Genomic DNA, 20,757 nt, shown 5'->3' with positions numbered 1-20,757 from the left:
ATTTATGTTACAATTTATAAATCTCTTGCAGTATTTCTAAATATGCTTTTGGATTTGTAAATCTATTATAGGATTTGCAATTCAACTTTTCATCTTACGAAGCAAATGACAGATGTAACTAAATCCTATCTTAAAGCACTGATTCCTAAATCAGGACTTCAGGGTTCAGAATTATGGGTCCATGGTATAAATCGGAGCATAAATCCAGACTCTAGATACACAGATGTGCTTTGTCTAACATGACAAAATTGCCAGAAACACAAAATTAAAACTGAAGCTCTAGCTTCTAGAAAGCACTGTTGACCACTTTAGGACTACTGCCCCTGCAGAAGTGTTTTAAGCAAGCTTCTTTTCTATGCTTTGATATGTTGTACTAACAAACAGAAATTATTTAAAAAGCACAAGTAATGCTCAACATTTATGAGGCCTACTTAAAATCCATGGTTGTTTTCCTCATTTGCATTCTGTTTGGGTTTGGTTGTTTGGGTTTTTTTCCTATTAGTCAGCAGTCAAACTGTACTTCTAGGTTTCCTCCAGTATCTTGAAGCTCAGAAGGTAATGTTTTCATTTTAAAAATAGAATGTTAATATCATAAAAGTGGTAAGACCATTGAAGGACCTAAGGCTTACAAACCTAATATAACTACAAAGTAAAATTAACTAAACACAGTAGTAGTCATTTGATACTAAATTTTTTGGTATTAGTGAGTTTTGGAACTAGTGAATCCTTCCTGCCACCTACTTTTTAATAAAGAATCAAAACTACTGTTACAAAATTCTGTATACAACCTTTATACAACTCTCCTTATACCCGAGTCACCTAATTTTAACTCAAGAAATATTTCACTTACACTATCTTCTCGAAGTCTGTACTTTCTCTTTTGGAGGAACTTTTAAAACATTCCTCAGGACAGTCCATGTCAGGCGATGTATGTGTTTTTTTCAGTGAATTAGCACATAATACTACTGCTCAGAGAAATATTTTGCCATTTACCAGCAAAACTTAGAGTCACATCTAATGCAGCTATTTTGGGAGGGAGCAGAGCTGACTGACAAGGGAATTACTTCTTAAGTTTTACCTCACCTTTACACTTCTTTTAGTACTAAAAAAGCAAAACAGGTTTTATACTACACAGAAAATTACTACTGCCCAAATTTTAATTGCTGAAGCCTTTGGCAGTGTGTGGTTCAGTTCTCTGAGTGTGCAAAATATTGCTGAAAATCCCTTGCAGTCCGACATTAACCTGGGCTTGGCAGAAATCACACCGTTGACTAGTTGAAGGACTGCTGATGCTTGGAAATCAAGTGAAAGACCGCAAACCCTAGGCATTTTAAAACATGAGTAGGCCAGCTGTTCTAAGATTAGTTCCCTTATTATGAGCATTATACCAGAAAGGAATAGATTGTAACCATGTGTCAGCGTTAGCTGATATCTGCTGTAAGAAAAAAACCTAACAACCTCCCAAGCAGGCAGCACAAGCATTTGTTCATTACGTGTTTTGTAAAGGGTGGTCCCTATAGCAAAATATTTTAAATAAATATGTAAATCATTATATCACTACTCCAAAAGATCTATGGCTTCAGTGAGTTTTTAAATAACCCAAGAGGGTTCACTCTTTCTTCCCCGCTAACTCAACAGACCCACCTGTTCAGCTATGTAAAATTAGCATATAAGGGGTATTAGAAATTACACACATTATATGCATATATTTGTTCTAATTGAAATCGAAACAGTTATCAAAGTTTCAAAGGGTTATTCAAATCATTCTTAGAGCCCAGCTTTGCACATGAGAAAAAGTGTCAGATAATAAAAACATCTGACAACAAACTGTTTCTCATTCCGGTATTGCACCCATCACAGAGCAAATATTGACTGGCATCACGGCATACAGGACTACTCCAAAAGTGCCGATGAAAGAAGCTTTGTAAACTGTGACTGCCTCCTTGTTACACAAATAATCCCACATTTACAAAATTCTTTTGTACTGCATGACTGGCTCCTGGCCATCTCTACCCACAAATACTTTTTTCAGTACTACCCATTCCCAAAATGCAGCTCCATGCTTTCACAAAACAAACACCAGAGCATTTTAAATTGTTTTACTAGAGGACAGAACAGCTTTGCATCAAAACTGATGCAGTCTCTTACATAAAGGAGTCTTGCAACTTTGTACACGAATCTAACATCCCTTAATAGAAAGGAATCACCAAGCCTACAATCCTATTGAGTGTATTTAGGAATATCTCTATAGTGATTCATAACATCATACCTAAGGACCACACAATGGAGGTTAACCAGGCAGAGGAAGATCTTCCTATCCATGGAACACCATTGGACATGACGTCTTACTTTTTGCCTGCTCCAAATGCCTTTTGTAAGGCCACATTCTGCCATAACCTAAGAAACCTTATCTACCACTATCCTTCAGCATCCAAACTGCAGTAACAAGTGTAGCTCGTGATACTGAGAGGAATGAGAAAGGAAAGAAACTGCTTAAGAGAGCACCAGTCAGAGGAAGATGTAAATTAACCCATCAGGGCAAGCCCTGATGTGGCTGGGAACGCTGGGTGATGAGCGAGCTCATGGATGTCATTGCAAGGCCATAAGAAGCTCAGAAATTTCATAGCAATGCGAAGAGGTTCATGAGGACATGACAAAAGCAAATATCATTCATATCACCTTCAAGCAGGAGGACCCAATATCAGCCATACCTTGGGAAGGTGATAGAGCAAATAATCTTGGAAATCATTTCCAAAAATATGAGGGACAGGAAGAACATCTGGAGTAGTATGAATGGATTTACAAAGGGAAAATCATGTCTGAGCAACCTGATAGCCCCCTACAATGAAACGACTGGCAAGTTTGAGAAAGATACAAAAGAGGGAGGAGTGGCTGATAGACCAGATGGAAGTGCTGTAATTCAGAGGGACCTCAATAACCTGGACGAATGGGCTGCCAGAGTCTCATGAAGTTCAAGAAAGGGAAAGGCAGCATCCTGCATGGGGAAGGAATAAGCCTACACACCAGTACCCACTGGAGGATGACCAGCTGGAGCACACCTTGACAGAAAACGACCTGTGGGTCCTAGTAGACAGTGTGAGGACGAGCCAGCAATGTGCCCTGGCAGCACAGGTGACCAACAGCAGCCTGGGCTGTATCAGAAAGAGCGTTGCCAGCAGGTCAAGGGAGGCGATTCTTCTCCTCCACTCATCACTGGTGAAACGACCCCTGGAGTCTCTACAGAAGCGACACAGACATTGTGGAGTGAGTGCAGTGAATGGCCATGAAGATGACTAAGGGGTTGGAGCATTCAACATATGAGGAATGGCTGAGAGATGTGGGATTGCTTATTCTTGAACAGAGAAGACCTGCAGAGATCTTACCTATGGGTGTAAAGACTTGATGGGAGTGTGAAAGAAGATGGAGCCAGATTATTCTCCAGTGGTATTCAGGGAATGGAGGAGGAAACTGAAATACACAAAATTTGGCTTAAGCATAAAGAAAGGTATTCTATGTGAGGGTGGTCAAGCACTGAAAGAGGTTGCCCAGAGAGGTTTTGACATGTGCCTGGAGATGCTCAAAACCCAACACAGTACAATGTCCTAGGCAACCTGGTCTAGTTGAGTCTGCTTTGAGCAGGCAGCTTGTACTTCAATGATCTCCACAGGTCACTTCCAAGTTCAACTAATTTATGATTTATTTTTTTTTTTTCCTTCTGGAAGAAGGGCTGTTATTCCTTTCCTGGCATCAGTATCAGAGACATCCAACCACTCCATGATACACCATGCTCTGGAGCACACTGTCACTGAAATCACCACCCCCCCACCCCCAATATGTTTAGATGGTTTTGACTAAATTTGATATATATACACTGATTACCCTGTCGTCTCATAAGCTTCCTGCACCACTCATATTGTTATTAGCTAACCAACTAAACCATCATCATACAACAGCTTCTCCTTTTTTTTTTTTTCCCTGCCCACTTCTCAGTCACCCTGGGTAGAGCATTCTTCTGTTTCTGAAGGGAAGGAAAACACTGAAAATCTGAAAAAACAATCTGAAAATGAAAAGTACAAGGAAAATGCTTCTGAAAATTGGCCAGACACAAACTGCGATGTATTACTTGTAGTGTTCTGCAGAACAGTGCTATACGATATGATAGCATATATTTATGTAACAAAAAATATTTTCCACATCTCCATTTTAAGATGATTAGGTTTTCTTCTAAGGGAGTTTCTACCTGTCTGAAAGTGGGAAGAGGTACTATTATCTTTTTTATGCAGCTGCTCTATAGAGTAAGCAGTGGGCTGGAACAGAGATCAAGTTGAATTAAAGATGGTTTGGTTTATTCTGTCTTGCAGCATTCAAACTGCACTAGAAAAAAATAATTATAAAACTAATTACAACTTTAATTGCTTAAACAATCACCCAGCTGACTTTATGGTGTTTTTGATGCTATGCAGGTGCACTTGCAGGTGTTAATTCTGCAATACGTAAGAGTTACACTGTAGTATCCCAACTTGCGCACAGGAGTGCTAAGAGGAGAAAATACCATTGTATTACACACACACACAAATATATGGGAAAGTTAAGAAACCTTTATTAGTAATTACAGTTCTTTTACTTATACATATCTATAAAGCTATACTATCTGCTTTATCTTCCTGTGAGGGATACCTAAACTGCTTTACAGTCATTCCGGTTCTGAAAATTTTCCCCTTAACTTCTACATGGTCAAAATAATTGGTTGAATCTGACCAGAATTTGTACTTCAAGACAGGTGTTTCTGGCCATTACAGCAGCATTAATAATTAGTACCACCTACCAGAAATGCCTGCTTTTTACTCTGAGGTGTATATTAGCTAGAAAACACAGTCATCTCCGAAACAGGTACTTGCTTTATACATACAAAATAAATCAGTCAAAGGCACAACTAATAGTGAATTTGGTCCATTATGTTCAAAATGTTCACTTAAACCTTTTGCTTTTCCCTTCATTTCATCAGCTTTTAAACAGAAGGGGAAAAGTTCAAGTTTTGAAAATTTAAAAAGGAAATTAATGACTTTTAAAAATTCCCTTTCTGCGTAACAAAACTAAACACTATATTCAGCCTGAATTCACACACATAATCTGCCTCCCAGCATTTCTTTTAAAAGAATTTAACTCTTCATTGAAAAATGAACGGCCAGTTTTAAATCTAAGCTGCCTGAACAGCAATATTAAGAGAGAATCTTTTAAATTGTGACAAGCATAATTTTTCAGAATGTACAATATATCACCTGAAATGAAGATGGTGATAATTAGACTCAACTATTAGAAATACATGAAAAATAGGCCTAGGAAAATGAAGCTGTTTTACTGTGATACTGTAACCAGAGGTTTGGAGCCTTCAAATAGAATTCTACCGAAAAGATAACTTCCTACTGTTCTAAGCCCTTTCTGGATCCCCAAACACCAGCAATACCACTGTGGCTTGCTTGCAGTGGGGAGGTGTCATCATAACTTTGACATCAGTACAACCAAGTGTTTCAGTTGCAGTGAATAAAGAAATGTGTTTACAGACTGCAAATGGTAGAAACCTGGAACTGACTTTATTGGTTTGTTATTTCTACACGTTTTTTGCTCTAAACTCAGATTTCATGTACAATTACTGCCAAACTTTCCTGCCTATCTGCTAGATGCTGCTGCATAAAATTAATCTCAAGAAACATTAGATTAATTGGGTCTTAGGAAAAAGAGAATAAACAAATACAGCCCACCTGAAACACAACAAAGCCACTGAAAAAAGCTGTGAAAGATACAGGACTGGAAGAAACCACAATAATGGACAGAGAAGGGTGTTAAGTAACAAATTACTGTCAACAGAGCAAGTGGTCCATAAAACTGGCCTCTAGCTGACTGTCAGTTCAGAGTTTCACCGGTTCTTAAAATGCATCATTATATATTGCTAGATGAGCAAATGCACAACTATTCATCCCGCTACCTTTGCAAATAAAGAAACAAAAGTAATTCCTTTCCTGATCCACAAACACATAAATCTAGTAAAATATTTCTTTAATAATCTGTCTTTGGTCTCATATGCTTCTTAACACTCCCATATGGGAGTGCAAGGGGGTCCTCGAAACTTCCTGATGCTATAAAAAAAGCTTCCTGTCCTGGATTCTCAGCCCATGCAAAGACAATTGATTTCAAACAGACTCTGCAGGCACCTGTGTTTTTGTAGTAGCAGATTCCAATACAGCAGCTAGACTTACTGGCATACAGTGATGTTTGCTCTTCTGTAAGTACATAACAAATTAGCTTACTTGCACAAATTATAGTGAGCTGAAACACTGTATCGGTAAAGCTATGGGCAGGATTATTTTCAATCACGACTGCACAAAAGATTTAAATATGCTAAAGTCAGTTGTGAGTAGCTTCAAAAATTTAAGCTGGACACCATTTAAAATGCTACTTTTGCTGGATGAGACAAAGTAGTTTCACTGGAAAACGTTCTGTTGAGAGTCAAGGCTGTTTAGCAGCTTGTCTGAAATGTCAAAAATACTGAGGAGTCCTCTCCAGCTTTCAAGATGTCAGGATGTATCTAGGAAGTATGTTTTCCACTGAACTAGTTCTGCTGGATAGGAAGCGGTTATTTCTTATTATTCAAATAATTTGGCATTTACCACTTGTACATTCCACTGCTGTTTTAAATTCACTGGTCTTTATAATTTTCTGTTTGAAATTAAGAAAATTTTTGACCATATGTTTCATCATGGCATCAAGAGTAAAATGATAGAATTGTTGCTAGCAAACTATTGCAGTACTATTGGCAGTAATTCCTTCCCTCCTCTTCTAATTCTTTAATTGATAAAATCACTGTATTTTCAATTCAAATTTGTTTCCTCCCTGCAAGATAAAATTATAGGCAGCTTAACAGAAGATTAAATTGTTTCTGATATACTATACAGAAGTACACACACTCAAACATGTGAGCCTAAAATATCTTGATGTCCAACTGATTTTCTCAGATTAAATACATGCAACACCAATTGAAAGACAGACAGGAGGGAAAACTAAAACCCACAAAACCCAAAAAACTCAGATCATGTAATTTGGTACTTAAATACAAATTTAGTTATTTTATTGTATCCTGAGAAATATGAAAAGGCAGATCATGGATTCAGACACCTTTTGAACCCTTAGTGCTAGAAGTATTATTGAAAATCTGCTGAAATTATTACTTAGAGTGCTCACTATTCAACAGCCAGTATTTTGCCAAGATTTACATCATTAGCACAGATTTAATTTTTTTTTTCATACAGAAAATAACACAGTATAGCTGATAAAGCACTGTAGTTGATAATGAAGTGTGGGAGGTTTTTTATGGCAAACACTAAAATTACACATAAGTAAAAAAATAAAATGATCAAGGGTATATGTAAACACACACCCCCCAACCCCAAATCAAAATATGGCATTGTAAACTTTCTCCCCAGCTTCAGTCTTAATATAAACTTAAATAAAACAAAATGAAAAAGCCAAAAGTCTGAATGTAGACAGTCATTTTAAACCAAGTTATCTCTGTAGTTCATTTAGAAAGTAAAGACAGCTTTTGAAAAAAAACATTAAAAATAATATTCCCGGGATCATTTCTGCAACAAATGCGTGCAAAGAGAAGCACAGAACTATCCTTGTAACTGTGTTTTGTTCTTTCAAAAAACAGACAAACCAGAGCTGAGGACATCTTGTAAGAAGTCATGATGATTTATAACAAAACATTTTAGAGCATACTGGTATGCATGCTTAAAACTTTTATACAGTGTTCTATTTCCCCGTTAACTTCTGTTCAGCTGTTTGTTTCAGAGGAGTAAAATATGAAGTAAAGGACAGTAAGGACAAATTCAGATATGAGGCAGGAAGCACATAAACATACAGAATCAAAGGGCTGACTAAAAATAAAGCAGGCATACATTTCCATCACAGCATGTACTTACCAATATTCCAAGTAGTTGCAATAGTTCCCTATATTCACTGCAGAATAACTGGCTAAGCTCAACTAAAGAATGACATGACTAGAGTTTATTAAAAAAATATATAAATTATGAAAAAAATAATTAAAAATAAAGATTTTATGAATCATATTTGGTGTCCTTTAACTTTTGCTGTAATTTATCAAAACATGAAGAACACTGTGTGGTGGGTCAACCTTGGCCTGCTCCCTGACATATCCCCAGCCACAGTCTCACTCCCCATGCTCAACAGTATGGAAAAGCTTATTGGTCAAGGTAAACAGGGAGATCACTCTTCAATTACCTCTGCAGGCAAAACAGTGTCAACAGTTGCCAATTTAAACAGATCTGGATAGTAAGAAACAAAACAAAAAAGATCAAACCAGCACCTTCACCCTGCCTTTTTCTAGGCTCAAGTTTCATTCCCCTGCCTGTTCAGAATTCTTGCCCTTTCTTAAATACATTTTCAGAGGCACCACCAACTTCGCTGATAGGCTCAGCTGTGGCTGTAGTGGACCAACACCTCACCAATTCCTCCTCTTTCCTGCAAAAAAAATCCTCTGAAAAAAATCCTATTAGCAATGTTTGAGGAGTAATGTCAATTCCTCTACCAGAATAATATTCACTATTCGGAATTCTAGGGACGCTGTGCATTTTCCCCGTGCTACTATGATTATTCACCCAAATCCCTGTAACACGGCTCACATGACCAGCTAGCTGTTAACAATGACCCGAAGCATGGACTACTTCCAGATATACCACTTTGCCTTACTATTTGCTTAACAGTACTCTAAAACAACATTACACTTGAAACTCCAACCGATAGCATAAGATTCTATTTTACAGGTGTTATATTTCAGCATTTTTAGGCTAACAGTGTTTTCTATGATGCTGTCTGAATTCTCCATGAAATTCTATTCCACTACTGCACAGAAAGGGATTCTATTATGAGGTACCTTATCTCAGGGGCAGGGTTCTTAATGCTTATCACAATAACACTTTTCGATTTGCATACTAGGATTGACAAAGAGGTTCTATCCATATTTGTTTACTGAGCCATTTTCTGTGTGGAAACAAATGTGGTTTAAAATGGCTCTGAAGTCTAGCAATGGAGAAATCTAATATGTGTCTGCCAAGCAAAGGTAGGTGAAAGAAGTGCAGCATTCAGAAAGTCAAAATGAAGGGGGGGGGGAAGTAGGTGGGGGAAGTCACTCAAGTTTTTTGCTATTCTTCTGTTTTCAGGATAATTTTTGCCACAGAAGTGTCTCATTTTGCTCTCAAACTTCTCAGTCCCTTGTGTTTAATTCCTTGAGTCCCGCCCATTGGATCTGTTTCATTTCAAGATCAGGAAGAGGGAAGAAAGATTTCTGAAAATGGAGGATACCAGTCTTTGGCAATCAGTATCAGCAAGACAGAACGGATGCTCAGAAAGGCTCGTATCATTGTTTCAGGACTGATATGATGTAGGATTGGGAGAGTCTTAAGAACAGAAGAATTATCAAGGCTTCCGAAACTTTTACATAAGTGCTGTTCACTTCCCTTTCCACACTATTATTTTTTTTCCTTTTATCAAACAGTGATCAAAAAAAATCGTTCAACTGATAGGTAGTAGGCATCTCAAACCCATCCTCAAGCTATTTCTGTACATTCTAAAATGATTCATATGCAGAGGAATTCATGAATTAGGAAATTTGAGCTAAAATCTCACGAGAACTCCAAAGTTCTCTCTGAATTATTACATAAACCCCATTTGAAAATGCTGTCAACTTTGCAAAGAGACCTGTAAATGCTATCATTTCCTGAAGGTTTGGTGGGGGTTTTTTGTTCTGGTTTGTTTTTTTTTTCCCCCTAGGAAGAAAACTGAAGTAGTTCAATACTCTGATGCCACAGAGAAATTTGTTTTCAGACTAAAAGAATGCAAGAAACATAGGCAGTAGCATGAAAATACAAGTTTTGTACCTTTCATTCATCTAATACAAGCATAACTTTGGATCACTCAGCTGGAATTTCTTAGTAAAAGGGAGAATGGTGGTAGGAGCAGTCTCTGAGACTGTAATAGTAACAGTTCTTTTGGCAATCTGTGAAGTACAGATGGTATCAAAGATATGCCAATAACTTAAGCAGGAGCCTCCAATAAAATCTCTTGTAGTGCATGTTATACTCTGTGAATCACAGAGATAGGGGCAACCCTGGGTATCTGGCACTTACGTTCCACCTGTAGTCAGTTTAACTACCTTACACGCAAGCATATCTCTCAGGCAAAAGTCTGTGCTCCAGAGGTATTTGTATTCGTCCCAGGCATAAGTTACCTCTAACCAAATTGATTCATATTTTCCAGAGAAGAAAATCATCATCAGAAACACAGAAATTACTTCCATCTGATCTACCTTCCAGTGACATAACCATAACAAAGAGTTTCCTCACATGTTCCTTTGAACTCTTTCCAGATCAAAATATAAATGATTTTAGGAAAATGAGAGCCTCTTCTTGTTTATGAATGTTGCTCAGAGACTTAAAACCACAGACAAACCACACTAAGGGTTATAGCAGAAACAATCAATGTACTTTCATCACCACTTTCCATATAATTAAGCTTCTTTTTCTCAAACTGGAGATTGGAATGCACACTGCCAATGAGATAATTTACTGATGGAAAACCAACGCATAAGGTTTAGACACTGAAATGGCATCTTCATGTTGATGTATCTGTTTTAATTAGCTTTACTTTTCATGAAGAGTAAATAAAACATCAAGGAGTCAGCCAGACAGATAAGCAACAAACTGTTTTTCAAATAGTTCCATGAAATGAGCAAGAATAAAGCTTGAAGAGTGTTACATTTACCTCTGTAGCTCCCAGGGCACTTTTAAGAACACTGGGTCAGGTACACTGAGACACTGAGAAAATGTGCAATTTCTTTCCCACTGAGCTGTCAAGGCATTCATGCTGTGAATAGCTAACACCCTTCTTTGACAACCAGGCAAATATTTCTATTTTCTGCCATTCTAGTCATGAAGTATCTCAGTGTTGCCTCAGTTGATTTAGTGCCAATTCAAGTCAGACTTTAGATGTCTGAGCTAGTAACCAGACCAAATATTCTTGATGAAGCCTTGTCACAAACTCATAGACTGCTGCTTAATACATTTCCAAATAGTTAGATAGTAAAAAAGGTTGTAAAGCTGAAAAGGCAGCAGGGAAGCAGAACACACATTCACTGAACTGTCAGAACAGAGATTTAAGTAGCACATACGAGTCAAATATGCTGCTGCTTCTATTTATTGTTAGCATTGCTTTAAAAAAACCAAAAAACAAAACACACCTTAAACTTATAAAAGGCTATGTAGTTCCTTAAAATCATTTCTTTATTTCCCATACTTTGACAACACATGTCTTTAGAGAAGCACAAACTGATAACCAAGTCTAGCCAGGCAGAACTGAGATGAGGCTAAATGAACACATTCTATTCAAGTGGTAACAGCACATAGATACTATGAACATTATTTTTTCTTAAATCTTTTACCATATAAATTTCTGATTGCATTGCACTTGCATCCATGCACCAAAGTTTCCATTACCAAGACCATGAAACTGGAATATAGAAGGAAGGGAAGAATACTTCTTTCAGTTGGGACAGAGCCAGTGGAACCTGCTCAAAAACCACTGAATTAGTATTTCACAGCTTTTTTTTTTTTTTCATGGGTTAGGAATAAGCAGGCCGGAATAATGGTTCAGTGTGTGTATACACAAATAGAAAAAAGCAACAAAATAAATTATTCAGAGTACAGGCTTTGTGCTAAGAGTTTAGAGTAAAGCACTTTTGAGATTGAATGCCATCCTTTGAGCATTACAGTGTTCTCTTACTGAGTTTCTCTTTCAGGCAGAATTTTGTTGAGTGTTTTAAATCCCATACTTAGAATCTACAAAGAATTAAAATGACCATTAACTGAATGTGCCTTGAACAGTACTTACCAATGCTGGCATAACCAGGTGTTGATGGATCTCCTCCACTATTCAAGGAAACCATAAAAGCTTTATCATCAAGATCTGTAGTCTTTGGTAAGTCACAAGGATCGATGTAAAGAAGAACACCACCAAATCCTGCATCTTCTAACAGAGAAAGCTGAGGGAACAAAACAACATAGGTGACAATTAACAACAACTATGTCAGGACACATTATTTATTTTAATTACTGTTGAGATAGAGGCTTTGTCACATATCAGGGTCTCACCAACTATGCTATGCACAAAGCAAATAAAGACAGGTGCAGCTCCGAACTCCTTGTAATATAAAACATCAGTTATGCTTTGAAAAGACAAAATCAAACCCTGAAGCACTAAAGGCAAGTCATGTTTCCCAAATTCCTGTCAAAAGCCACATTCAAAGCCTAATGACAAAAATAATTCTTATTTTTAAATTATATGTAGCATTCTTCCTGTTGAGGAAACAGTGCTAACACTCACTACAACTGCATTTGAGATTTGCAACTGTTCCATCTTCAACTCTTTCATTGTGACAGTCAGACAAGGCTGGTGTGTTGGAGACTATATTCAGATGAGGCACTGGCATTCAGTAATGTACACAAAGAGCTACAAGTGGAGCCACCTTTGTCCCAACTCATTGGACACTTGCTAGACATACAACCGTAACATATTTTTATGTGATATACATAACACCTTGAAAATGCCTTAGTTGTGAAACTAGTCTCATTAAAACATCTTCAGTAGATCTTCCGTATTTTCCATATTACTAGCAGTACGACATTCCCGCTTAACTTACCTCTTCAAGGACATGCATAAGTGCAGTCTGCCACAGGATTTCTGGACACAGTTACTCTTCAGTCAAGAAAAAAAAAACCAAAACGTGTTTACAGAATTAAAAGAAAAGAAAAGAAAAAAAAAAAGGCGCAGTACAACTTGCTCAAACCTTAAGAGTCTGGCTTCTGTCAGACAGTTTTTATTCTGTCTCATCAGAACATCACAGCTTGAGTTGGTAATGGTAACTAGCCTTTCCAAAAATCTATAGATCTGGGGCAGCAAATCAGGCAACTTCCCCAAAGTCAAGGACAAAAGAATCCAAGCACCTTCACTTGCAGGAGCCTATAGATCAATTCTGTCTGAAAAAAAATCTGGTTTTCTCTTTCATAGAGAATGGAAAAATAAAGGGATTTTATTCTGAATCATATGAAATCAAATTGTAACGTCACAAATACTCCCATGAAATGAGATGACCTTTCTGTGTCATGCTCTGCATATTTGGAATTGACTGAAGACTACAAAAGTGACACAAAACTACATTAATTTTTCAGACAGTAGTAATTGTGGTATTTAAGGATTATCTTTCTATTCAGTATGCTCTACTGATGGCTTTCCAAATAGCTCCAAGTGGTCTGAGGAACGCTTGCAAGTACATTAGGTTTCTGGACTACACAGATCTGATTCTTTAGGAACCCGAGAACTCATTACTATACCTCCATTTCTCAGGTCAGTTGTCCTTCTTCTGTATTTTAGACCCTTCATTTTTCTTCTGTGTGTATACATACATATATATATTTGATTTATTTCCTAGCTGTCGGTTTTAAGAATTGTTTATGTGTAGTTCTCTGTGGCTTTACAAGTATGTAAATTACATGAATATACGGCATTTGGTTTAAGCCTCAAAAGCGTCTGATGTTTAGTTCTGCTTTTCTTGAAAATTAAGATGGGGAAAAAAAATGTAACAAAATAGCAGCGTACTATTTGCCATTTCTATAAGTAAACATGTAATTATGTGATTCACCAAAATTTTAACACTGCAGTCTGAATTCAGATAAACACATGCAAGTGAACCTATGAATCACCTGTGTAATCTTACATACCTTATTCAAAGCAAACCCTAGATGAAAAGGGATAGTGTCTTTGAAAGAACTCTATTCAGATGAGTGTGCAGAGTCAGAACGTGACTAGCACAGACAGTTAAAAATGTAAAAGAATAAAAATGTATCACAGTCCTTAAATGTAACAGAGGCATAAACATTTCCAAAATGGTAGGTTCATTTATTATGGTATTGTTCTGTTTCCAAATCACTTTCATATGCATACATTTAGCCAGGATTTACAAAATCCAGGGGGTGGGGAGACTATAGGAAGAGCAGGATGCATCATAGCTAAATGATGTAATAGCCAGAATTTAAATTAACAATTGTCTTTTCCTGCATCCATATCCAGTACCTTTTTATTCATCTCTAATCTTAATAGCATAGAAGATACAGAATACAGATGCAGTGTTTTCTGGGTTTTTTTAAAAAAAAAGTTTTAAAAACTTTGTACTTAATCACTATTAAATTCCTGTTTCACTGAGAGAAGGTAACCACACGGTTGTTATTCACAAAGTGCAGCAACCACTGCTGCCATGGCTACAATCTCTAGTAAGGAGTTGTGTTGTTCACATGAAGTTACAGAACAGCTTTCAATTTCAGCTATAATTGCTGCCTTTCAACTTTGCAATAGTGACATCACAACTACGCCAACAAAAAATTAGTACTGTTGCTTCCATCTTCATCTTAAATAAGTCAACACCTTAACAGCCATAAAGAGCCCTAGCACGAAGAATCTGAGGAAGAGGTTGTTTACATGGCTAAAGATTGTAGATTATGTCCCTTCAGGTACACTGGTACACATCTGTTCAAACCAATGGATTATTTTAGATGGTAGAACCAACCAACAACAGAATCTGCTCCTTATGGTTTTAGGTGTATGCCTCCTCCCTCTCCCAAAGCCGCAGACGTGTCAGAATAAAAGGGAAACAGCAGAACCCTTGACAAGAAAAGAGATACTGATGCCCATTGTTAACCCTTTCATTGTTTATGGCTGCTTAAATCTTCAGTTTCTAGACTCACTTTAAACCACTAACTCTTTCAATCCAGTACATGAAATTACCCCAAAAAGCATTCCCAACTCAGTTTAATCTCATATGAGACACTTGCTGCTTTATAAAAAGCTCTGTCACATACATGGGGACAGATCAGCCTTGTAAACTCTACACACCTTAAGGCACTATTAAATTACCCTTTAAAGATGATGCGGCTGAAGCAGTGAAAAGACACATCTTTAAGTAGTGACTAGTGATTTTGGAATCCTTCATTTTAACTCAGGGATCTCCTTATATAATAAGGTACTGCTTGAACAGAAAGTACAGTAACTATAACATCGATAGCTTCAGATACATTAAGAGGGCACACTAATAACACATTGTGGACATAAGAACAAGATAACTGATATGGAAGAGTAAACGCAACCAATTCTTTATACAGGCAGACTCCAGTAGTCTGAAGAACTTGGTTTTGCCCTAACAGGAAATCTCAAAGGTACTTCTCCATTTAACTGCACCACCTCTGAATGCCGCAGAGAAAACATTTATCTTTTGTATTGACACGTAGGTAACAGAGACCAGGTCTGCACTGCACACAGGAGCCAAGCTTTACTGTTTGGCGTTGGCCACAAACCTACTGACAAATAGACATTAGGTTAAAAATAGGGAAGCTGAGCATGACTCTTTGCTGGAAAGCAGGGGGCCACTACCTCTCACACCTGACTTTAATGTGTTGTATCTCATCTGAGCCTAGCGTGTGCCTGAACGAATGCTTCATCAGGGGGGTTATGTTAGTGATCTGAATACAGAAACAAACCTACAAAAGAGAAGAGACTACAGCCTCTCTGTATGAAACTCCAGCATAAAGAGTAAGAGCTGCCCTTAAATGACTGGTCATAAACAGGGAAGCAATGCAGCAGGTACCGGCCTCAAGCTGTATTGTTATCTTTCAGCTGAGAGCAAAGTCTACCTTGCTGAAGATCATTTCCCCTGGTCTCCTTTTTCCAGCTGAGACTATCCTTGCACCTCCCAAGCATCAAAAAGCAGAACAATTGGGTAATCAGGCATCATCCTTGTCCAGAGAGCACATTGGACAGGTTTCCTGCTAACCATGAAGCCTCAAAGGATTAAAAACATGCACATTGAGGCATGTAGCTGTGTAAGTAGTACTCTGGCTTTTTAGCTGAAAATAAAGCCTGACAGCATCAGCACTGTTCTGATGTTCTGTTCATGGGAGCCACATCTGGGGTTGAGTTTGAGCTGCCATCTCCCAGGCAGAGAGCAGAAAAGCACATCACACTTTGGTCTCATCTGGATCACAGCAAGTAATAGTGTAGAGATAGCTAAGAAAGGGCTTCCTAACCTAGTCACTCAATGAAATCGAAAACCCAACCTTCTCTGATTCATCAAGACCCTAATGGCTTAAAGACAATCAAATGACCACAACATCTTTTCTCTCCCTTTAGCTGATTCCAAGTAATAGTCTTTTTACAAACAATTTACAACATAGTAATGCACGATCAACAGATGAGGAGCACCACAACATATTATATTCCAAAAAGTGAGGACTAATGATGATTAGTAACACATCGGAAAAAAAAAAACAAAAACAAAACCAAACCAAAACAAACAAAAAAAAACCCACAACCAACAAAAAACAAAAAACAACAACACACCTGATGTGGTAACTGTGGATTCCATCAACCTACCAATTACATATTAAAATAGCTTCTCATTACTAGCAATTTTTCCCACTATATTTGCAAATGGTCCCACAATATGGCCAAACCTTCAGACAACCTTTCTGTGCCACTGTCTAGACAGTTCTTCGTCTTTGTGAAACTTTTTTACAATCAGTCATGCTGCTAAATGTGCAGACCGCTACAGTATCAGCATTGCTGTTTGTCTTCCTTTCTCTCCTGCGGAAAGCCATCTCTCTTCCCTTTATCCCTCCCCTACAGTTGTACAGGCTATGCTTTATAAGGCATAATACCAGCCCCGTTAACTGATAAAATACCACTTCTGTAACACTTCTTTGGTCTGGTTTCTATGCTTGTCTATTTATGTGACTTGATCCACAGTAATGATTGAACCACTGGCACAGAAGACTTACATGACAGGAGGAAATATCTCAGTATATTTCTACAAGTTTAATGAAAATGGGATATTGAGTAGACAAGAGGCAGATCCTGCTAATGCACCACACTGCAAAGGCATTAATAAAATCTGGAGAGCTTACCCCTTAATGGAAAGGGGGAAAACCATGCAAGAAATCACAAGAGAGAGTGTGACAGATTGAAAAGGATACAGAAACTTGGACCGTGATTTAGACATCATAAAATCCAACTTCAAGAAACAAAGTGAAAAACCTGTTCACTAACCCATGGAAAAACTTGTTGGTTTATCAAATGATACATTATGAAGAATAATGCAGTTCAGTACAGGATATATTGTTTTACAATTCTATGTAATAAGTGACTGTTGTCATGAAAGTTTCTATCCTTACACAAAACAAGTAGCACTAACACTGTCTGGAAAAGTTAATTTAAATGACAGCGACTTCCAAATGCATTTCACTACTTGTATATACATCTAAAAGAGTTTTTCAGCATGTTATAAATCAAACTCTAGTGCTGGGGCAGGGATCAACCAGATCTCTTCAATTTACTATAGGTTCCCTTCTGTTACATTTTACTTCGCAATACTGGGTTCAATGGAAATCAAGTGTCATTTTTTTATTAGATCTAATTCTGTTTTCAACTACATTACATAAGCATTCAGGTTTTCAATTGTTACATAATGGTTAAAATGTATCAGTAAAAAAAAACAACACAAACTAGCTGAACAACAGTATTTAAGATTTCTTTTTCACTTCGTTATCACATATTTTCAATACTATCCTAGTATAATTTAAAAGTCTACATTTCAAAAACACCTGTAGCACACCATGCTGTTTCACATCAAAAGTGCCTCAAAACATAGTTTTCATCTTCAGAAGGTATTCATGTGCATGTATTTCACATTACTGAAAGTGTGTGCCTTGGCTGTATCCTCACTCCTGTACATAGATACATACATTAATAAATAGTATTAGGGTGTTCATTGAAACTACGTACATGTTTCTGAGGCCCTTCTACTGTCTTACTACAACATGGCAGCAAGAGGCTCTTGTGTAAACCAGAATCAAAGCAATTATGCTGTACACCAGAAGTTTCCGATTGATGTCAGTTCCATGAAGATTATATACCCAATCTCTGTGAAATTATTTATATTAAACCCTGGAAATTCCAGTCACTATCAAAAGTAACAATAATTAAAAAGGAACCAAGACTCTCTGGAGAGGGGGTATACCAAGGCAACAAAACTTTAAGTAGTAAATTAAGCAAGTATTTATCTTCTTTCATAACTTTTATCACCCATTTTATTGTAAAAAAAAATATAAAAGGCAATATATATATCAAGATATGTCTATGTCTGGCAAAGTAACAGAACCCTAAAAGAAGAGATTAAACATGCTTTAGCTACAGGCACATATAGAATGTTTAAGCACAGGAGATTTTTAAGCTTAATAGAGCAGTTTGCACTCCTTAAATACACACCCCAAATTAAACAAATTATATTTTACACAATGTCTGTGTTAGTGTAAATGACATCACAGTTCATTAGACTACAAAGGCCTTTAACTGTCAGCTACTGACAGTACAGCAAAATTCATACTGGATGACTATGTTTTTAGCCTAGCATACAACCTCTTCCATACCACTTCAGGCCAAAGTTTTCCTCTTCCTAATGCCAGATTCATAATAGCACTGCTTACTAGAAGTCCATTCAGGTGTTAACACAGTAAAACCTGGACATAATGCATTAATGAAACAAAACCTTCTTGGATATTCTCACTTATATGTTGATTGCCTGTATATACTTGTCATCCCCTTTTCTCCACCTCTTACACACAAAAATGCATGCAGTATTTTATATTCAAGGTCATAATACATATGGACCATTGGGAAAAAAAAAAAAAGATTCAAACAATACAAAACAATATTTCAGAGGCAAAGGTAAAATATCTCAAACATGTAAGAAAAATACATACATATATCTATTACATATTCTGTTCCAGGTTAAACATTCATAAAAATTTACAGAAGTTCTATCTCCTATTGTCATTATACCTCAATGAAATGACCAGAATTAAATGACAAATAACAGTAGCTAGTTTTTAACTACTGCATTTTCAATTCACAGTGCAACATGCAAAACCCATGGTTCATTAAGCTGAGACACAACTTTACTAGCTGGACAGGTTACAAGTTATTAATTACTCTTTTCTACTGAAGCTCCAATTAAAATCATGACGCTCTGAAAGGATCTCCCATCTAATTTTACTAATTGGCAGTATGTAAAATCACCAAGCAAGGGGAAAGGGCCATTGAAACTGCTGGAAGACTTCACTGACAGAACATCTTCTTATTTCTTAAACAGATTGTTAGAGTAGAAAAATAAGACTTTGCATACTGCACATTTAATTAGATGCCACTGTCCTCTCAATTACGCACTATAAGACAGATTACTTGGAAGATGCAGTAGTAACACGAACAAGACTCAGTGAAGAAAAAACCCACCTAGATACACATACCTTAATTTTTATATCACTCATCCAAGTTGCATATTTTTAACAGGTAAAGTGGGCAAAGATCCAGTTTGGCTTCCGCTTTATATTTTAATATTGCACTTAATGTTCAATCATGCTTCTATATTTCCCATCACAGAGATGCAGGGACAGCATCCAAAATAATTCTGTGTTAAAACTCTATCTAAAGAAGTTTTGGGTTTTGCTGATCAATCCTCAAGGTGCTATGTTAAGATAGTAAAAGATGGAGGACACAGCCAGTTTAATGGCTGACCACATGGGGATGATGAAAAGAAATACATCTTTCCTATTCAACTTGAACACTGCCCTTGTCTAAGGAATGACACTATTGCTATATTGAAGAAACAGGACTAGGAAAAGGGTTAAGCTAAGTAAAACTTCAAAAAGCTAGAAATGCAGACAATGGGGATCTGATAAATTACAGGCTATTCCCATAAAAGTCTTAGAAGGTAGAAAACATACTCCATTGAATTCAAGAAATTACACCTGACATAGAGTGCAATACATATGAACAGCAGAAGATCAAATACTTGGTTTGCATCATGGCAAGAACTTTAAAACTCTGATTTACTTACTATCAGAGAAACATGCAGTGCATTTATTTGAGGAAAGACTCTGACATGCATGCCTATGCTTTTTTCAAGGCATTTTTATTAATCAGTTTCTAAATTGAAACTGTCCTTCAAAATTTTAAATTTACAGAATTTGGTCATTTTCATTTCTAAAACTGATTTATAAGGAGAGGAGATTTCCCCCTTGTATTTCCTGGATGTCTGATAGAATATGGGAGAAAAAGGAGGAGGGAATGCAAGAAGCCTTAGAATATCAATCATAACAGCCTGCATAAGTGATGGGGCTGTATGGCAGTGAGGAGCAAGAGCTGCTTTGTACACAATATACCATCAGTTATATTTTTAACTACATTCTTTCAGATAAGTGCTATTCAAGGGCAGAAGACTTGTAAATTTGCACTAACCACAAGAAAACTGGTTTGTGAAGGGTCATGAGTAACAGCTTTTAGAAGCAAATAAGTTAAGTTGTTTATTCTTAGTGTGACTAACTAAAAAAGAAACTACTGGAGGGAAGTAAAATAGGCTTCAATGCTCCTAGCCCATCAATTTGGAGTAGTATTAAATCTCCATGCTAGTTCAACCCCTGTTCATGTTAGATGTGCTATGGGGAGTCCTTAAAATCCTTTGACCCCAGTAGAATTGCTCTTGCAGCAGAAGAGCAACTAAGCTGTCATGCAATGAAATGTGCATACCCAGCC

At 37.1% G+C, this 20,757-nt stretch overlaps 1 protein-coding gene across 8 annotated transcripts in view; it reads right to left on the bottom strand.

Annotated features, from left to right (window-relative positions):
- Positions 1 to 20,757, bottom strand: part of NAALADL2 (N-acetylated alpha-linked acidic dipeptidase like 2) — a 507,046-nt gene that overhangs the window by 177,629 nt on the left and 308,660 nt on the right. For all 8 annotated transcript variants that reach the window (XM_056358613.1, XM_056358610.1, XM_056358614.1 and 5 more), the window contains one exon: positions 11,959 to 12,109. In XM_056358613.1, the coding sequence (XP_056214588.1) occupies positions 11,959 to 12,109 (151 nt within the window). The remainder of the gene's footprint in view (positions 1 to 11,958; positions 12,110 to 20,757) is intronic.

This window comes from Falco biarmicus, chromosome 13 (assembly GCF_023638135.1).
Source record: "Falco biarmicus isolate bFalBia1 chromosome 13, bFalBia1.pri, whole genome shotgun sequence".
NCBI lineage: Eukaryota > Metazoa > Chordata > Aves > Falconiformes > Falconidae > Falco > Falco biarmicus.
This window is presented reverse-complemented; position numbering and strand designations above follow the sequence as displayed.